This window comes from Tachypleus tridentatus, chromosome 7 (genome assembly GCF_004210375.1).
Source record: "Tachypleus tridentatus isolate NWPU-2018 chromosome 7, ASM421037v1, whole genome shotgun sequence".
NCBI classification, from domain to species: domain Eukaryota; kingdom Metazoa; phylum Arthropoda; class Merostomata; order Xiphosura; family Limulidae; genus Tachypleus; species Tachypleus tridentatus.
In genome coordinates, this window is record NC_134831.1 from 74991338 (window position 1) to 74997633 (window position 6296).

Sequence of the window (6296 nt, forward strand, 5' to 3'; positions counted from 1 at the left end):
ATATGCTGCAAAGAATTTGTTCATAACTTCTAACATAAGACTTAACCTAAGTTTCAACTTTTGTTACTAAATTTAACATTGTATATGGGTGATTTATATTTCCAAAAAGAAGTGTGTGATTCATATTTTTATTGTTAAAGAACACCAAATGTTCATTATACACACACACACACACACACACTACTTACATTTTTTATGCTTTTACAGTAAATTCAGTTTGACATTTTTTAAATCTTTTTTACAGATTACACTGTTATGGTAAGTTGATAAAAATTCACGTACTAGTTTACAAAATAGTAATTTGTATAAAACAGTTTACAGTTATTGTTTTATGTCATTTCTACGTACCTACAAAACTTACATGAATTTTGTTGTTGTTTTTATGAAATACATTCTAAACAGTTTGTTAATATACTGGAGGATACTGAGATTTAAATACAACATGGTATGTATGTCTTCCTGGTGTACCAGTAATAGAAGTTGTTCTTTGTTACATTGTTTAGGCTGATTATTCTGGAATGGATGACAGCTGCCTTTTATAAAAATCACCAGTGTAGGGTATGACTAATTCAAAAGACATTGGTCTGAAAAAGAAAGAAGGACGACAATTTCAAAACATAGTCCTCTCCACTCCTGTTTGTTTTTTGCAGTCCTTTCTAGTATACTATTATGCTACATGTGTTTTTATTGTTTGTCCAAAGAATTTGAAAGTTATCAAAGACTTAATAATAGTGAAAAAACGTACACATAAAAATATCTTAGGATAATAATATAATAAAAATACCATAGTCTGTTGAAACTGCAGTTTTTATCAGTTTCAGTTCTCACCAGCTCCTGCTAGAGGATGTGAGCTAGTATTTTAAGATCCAGTTCACTAGATAATGTTACACTTAACAGACCTAAACTTTGAAACCTTTCCAGTTTGTATATATCTGTCTTACACTCCATTATCAAAACATATAGAATTACTAGTATTGTTGAATATGTACATAAGATGATGGTTGTCTCATGTTCTGTTTTAACATGACTACCTTCTTTATAACGATCTGCCTCTCACAGGAAGACATGAAACATTGTCATATTGGTAAATGGAAGAATAAAGTTGGATGCTCCTATAAATATCTCACTCTCAACAACAAGATGAAAAGAAATCAACAACACGTAGACACTTGTCCACCACTAGTGTCATGTTATAAGATATATTTCACAGCAGTCTTATATCTCGTTCCATTTCACACCATGTAATCTGACTGGACAGGAGGATACACTCTTTCACATGTTGGTTGAAACAAACGAACAACATCCATACGGCCTAAAGTCAACAAAGCTTGAATAAGGGCCTCCACAGTTGCACCTTCAAAGTGGCCCCAATCTAATAATAGTTGATGGGCTGGCCCATGTTTAACTTTTCCTAAGTGTTCGAATGCAGAAATGTTGGAGTTGGAATAACCTGAAAGATATTTGCCTTTGATTACAAAAATTAATTTGAGAAAATGTGGCACGTTGTATTAGCATGCAGTTATTAAATAACAGAATCTTTATTACTTCTAAAATAATGAATCTTCGTAAAACGGTTTATATTTCAGTGGTTTGTAGTTCAAAATTGTTCATATAAAATCTAAGGTTTTTCAAGTACACATATCATAAGATTTTATTTTAAAATTAGCGTATTTGAGTATTTTTACATACAAATGGAAAGTAAACTTGTTTTGGACAAATTGTAGTTTTAAGAAATAATAAATACTAACAAATTGGTAGTAGAAATGGCGCTGTCAGTTATTTTCAATGTAAGAAAGATAAGTACATTTGTGAAAAGTAGATGATTTAATTAGTGACTTACCTAACTGACGAGCTAAACCTCTCCAGTCTTGGCCATCTTGTCTCTTAGTGTTTAGTGCTTCCTCCAGGTCCCGCTGCTTTGTTAAAGGAAGTTCTTTAAGTTTCATTTGCATTATTGCTGTTGAAATCAAAGTAACGAACATGTTAAGTTACATAACTTGATTCATTTTAAATTAATTTGGTTTTATAGATCTTGTTTATTACCTCATTGTATGCCTAGTAAATTAAAGCTGGCCAGTTAATGGAACTTGTTAATCGAGGTCATTAATCAGTTACATTCAAATAATCAAATATTCTATTCTAAAATTACAAATATTCTCACAGGGTAGCTAAAAAATAAACAAACGCTCAGATCATCTATCTCAATGGCTGAGGATGCTAAATATGATAATAACAAAACTTGATTTTCCGATTGTTATACAAAATTCAAATTCCATCCATTTGTTCATGTTGAAATCTACAGAAAATAAAATAGTTATGATTACTTTATTCAAACCTTCGCAAATCTAATGAAATTACTCGTGATCTAAGGGTCGCGGGTTCGAATCCCCGTCACACCAAACATGCTTGCCCTTGTTGCCGTGGGGGCGTTATAATGTGTCGGTTAATCTCACTATTTGTTGGTAAAGAAGTAGCCCAAGAGTTGGTGATGACTAGTTGCCTTCCCTCTAGTCTTACACTGCTGCTAAATTAGGGCGCAGATAGCCCTCGTGTAGCTTTGCGCGAAATGAAAAAAGAAATAAAAACTTCATAGGACAGTTTTATATTCATTCTTGAAAGAAGAGGTTTATCAGATGTTTTTTTTTTCCTCGCCACTGACTAAGTTTCTCTTTGAAACTATTTATGCACTGAAGTTTACAGCAAAAACGATCTGTATTCAGCTACTAAATAAACTACGACGAATGTTGTAACGCTGTTTTATTTAGCAAAGTTGTTTCTTGACAGTTGATATTTCCACCCTATAAAAGTTTCGAGGTTCTTTCTTCTTCGATACCACCATAAGCTCTTTGAAGCTACTTAAAGCACCGCTGTACTAGTCGGAAATGTTCTGTTTTATAAGAGTAAACTGTGTATTTTTAACGGTATCTTCAGCCGTATCATTATTTTATAAGCTGCAACACAAAAAAACGGCAACAAATATTATACTAAAACCGAGACAGTATTAATGAATGTAGTAATAAATTTGTCATAAGATAGCTTAGAATTAACTTAAGCGTCTCTCTTCTTTTTTTTTCTTTCGCCCTTAGGAATTTCTGTAAATCCTTCACTTTCCTTTAGTGAAAAAAGTCCGGTGGCACGCATTCAAAAAATAATTTATGTAACTTGTAGCGTATTGTTTGGAAGCTGCCACGTTGTGAATTCATCATTTCTCGAGTTTGCTGTTGTAATTTATCTCTACGTGGATTTCCTGTGATTATTTCAGTGAACGATTACCATAGTAGATTTCGCGACTCTTGTGAGTGGTAGTTTATTCTACTGATTTTCGTACTTCGTGAAATTGTGACTGTGTATTTTATTATTATTTATAGTAATATTTTTGTTTTTATAACCTAGAGCACAATGTGTACACATGAGAAATCCTTACGAATGCCTATGACCTACTTAAAAAAGTCGATTTGTGTGACTAGAAATACATATGTGCGATATTGCTGTGAGCGGCTTCCTTTGTACTCAATGCTTGTTAAACGCGTGTTTTCACGAGACCTCGGGCACAAAACAACCTGGCTCAGCAAATAATAATTGAAAAGAACAGAAATAAATGCAGCAAGTAGACTACTGAAGAACGTGTAACATTCAACTGAGTACATATTCACTTACGAAGCTTAAAATGTATTCACCATAAATAGATATAAAAAACACTTTAAAACAAGTTAATTAAAAATTGGCCAAGCGTGTTAAGGCGTGTGACTCATAATCTGAAGGTCGCGGGTTCGCATCCCCGTCGCGCCAAACATGTTCGTCCTTTCAGCCGTGAGGACGTTATAAAGTTATGATCAATCCCACTATTCACTGGTACAAAAAGTAGCTCAAGAGTTGGCAGTGGGTGGTGATGACTAGCTGCCTTCCCTCTAGTCTTACACTGGTAAATTAAGGGGCAGCTAGTGCAGGTTGCCCTCGTGTAGCTTTGCGCGAAATTCAAAACAAACCAAAACCAAATACAATGAGTGTTCTAATCCAACACTCTATTAGCTTTAGTTTGAGACCCTGTATGATCATTAGATTCCACACAGTTAAAGAACCTATTCGAACAATGAGATGCTCAGGAAAATTGTGGTTTTGGGTTTGTTTATAAAATGAAATAATCTACTACATTTTATAGTGGGACAGCTTCGTATATACTGGATTCCGTATAGTGAGTGAACCTACATAATACCTGTGTACGTTGAAATAATGTACCTGCTCTGTAGATTCATTAGAATGAGAGAATATACATAGTCCTTGGAATCTAAGTAGTGAAATCCCAAATTTAGTTCGTTGAATAAGCCTGTTAGTCTTTAAACTTGGAATAACGAAAAGACTTGTGTTGTCTTGCGAAAACCTAATTGTTCATTGGGTTTAATACAGTATCTAACTATTAGTTAGTTAAGAAAAAATAAGTTATTTCCCTTTTGAGAAAGAAAACAACTATTTTCCTTCATTGTTAGTCCATTGATAAAAATTATGTGCACTTAATGTAGCCTGGAGGCTGTTATCTTTGAATTATAGTTTCTTCTAAGATGAAGTTAGTACTGACACCACACTTGAAAGTCTGTATAAAAGTTATTTGTGCTTATTGAAACATACCTGTATGAGAAAGAAACATATCGTTGATTAATTTCATGGACTGGTCAGACTTGTCCAAAAGCATTCTTTTGCTACACTCTGATGTCCCATCAGGGTCGGGTCCAGGGTCTCCTTCTTCACAGTGGGTTGTCTTGGTATAATGATGTTGCTGTAGTCTCCATCTGAGCACCAGAAACACTAGGACCCCCAAAAGTATTGCTACCAGTATGGTACAGTAGACGGGTATCACATTACGTTGGGTATAATTCTCCACTTCGTTGGGTACTGGTTCAGATTCAGTTGTGGGCAGATGACTTCTTTGATAAAGATCTTTATCTGTCGTAAAATGAATTAATGTTAAAAAGACTAATCTCTCAGCATCACTATACAGTATTCTGTCATGTTATGAAAACACTTCGACGAGTTTTGGACAAACGCAGCAATTAGATGTAAGCATTCCTGAAGAACCTTTAATATTTACGAACATTTCCCTTGAAATGAACATGTAAAAACAAATCAATAGCTTATTCTTTCAATAAAAATCATTAAAATATAAAATAAATAAATAAAAATACGACTACTAACTTACAATGAGTGTAATAGTTTATGTTTAAGCGCGGAACTCCATAATGAGTTAATCTACACTTTCCACTGCAGGAATCGGACCCCAAATCACAACTTCATTGATCTGGTGGCTGGGCAGTAAGGCAGCATGCAGGTATACGATGCTAAAAACTGGGTTCCAATATCCGTGGTGGGCTGAGCACATTGTGTAACTTTCTACTTAACAGCAACTAAATCACTATTCATTTGTTGTGAGGCAATACTACTCGGTGAAGAAGAGAAAGAAGTCACTCATATTCTACATAAAATATTATATATGAAAGTTTAAAGAATCGCTAGCATTCTTGTGGACCCCCATCGGTATTTCTCAAGTTAAAGAATTGGTGCTTGTTTAAGACAAACTAAATAACGAACTTTGCCTTTTATAACAGATGGCTATCACCTGACCAATTAGCTTAATAATTAATTTAATAAACAGAAATCAAACAATTTCTGGTTTCATTAGTGGGTGAACGTATCTTTTTTTTTTTTTTTTTAATTTCGCACAAAGCTACTCGAGGACTATCTGTGCTAGCCGTCCCGAATTTAGCAGTGTAAGACTAGAAGGAAGGCAGTTAGTCATCACCACTCACCGCCAAGTCTTGGGCTACTCTTTTACCATCGAATAGTGGGACTGACCGTCACATTATAACGCCCCCACGGCTGAAAGGGCGAGCATGTTTGGCGCGACGGGGATGCGAACCCGCAACCCTCAGATTACGAGTCCCACGCCTTAACACGCTTGGCCATGCCGGGCCGGGGTGAACGTATCTGTTGGGTTCAATGTGTTTATTAAAATAATCCACTTCTATCATGGGTTCTGAAAAGTGGAAATGCATTAAAGGTTTGAGTTCTGTGTATGCCTATTTTATAATTCACAATTCTCTAAAATTAAAAATGTGTTATGTGATAATTTTATTTTTAAAAATCTTTTTTACATCATGTTTTGTCACAAATAAGTCAACTTTCGTTTACGAAGTAAACGCGGTAATATTTCCTGTTGCATTTCATTTATTTTCTTTGTTAAGATTTCTGGTGTTTATTAGGAAAACAGATATATGCTTGAACGTTTAAAAGTCACAGTTTAGAAG

The 6296-nt window shown here is 34.5% G+C and overlaps 1 protein-coding gene across 1 annotated transcript in view; it reads right to left on the bottom strand.

The window, feature by feature from the left end:
* Nucleotides 1–114: 114 nt before the first annotated feature.
* Nucleotides 115–6296, bottom strand: part of LOC143255989 (tumor necrosis factor receptor superfamily member 16-like) — a 34666-nt gene continuing 28484 nt past the window's right edge. The window contains exons 3-5 of the mRNA XM_076512505.1: nucleotides 4624–4938; nucleotides 1841–1957; nucleotides 115–1450 (exon numbers count right to left, since the gene is read on the bottom strand). Coding sequence (XP_076368620.1) covers nucleotides 1233–1450; nucleotides 1841–1957; nucleotides 4624–4938 — 650 coding nt within the window. The 3' untranslated portion in view covers nucleotides 115–1232. The remainder of the gene's footprint in view (nucleotides 1451–1840; nucleotides 1958–4623; nucleotides 4939–6296) is intronic.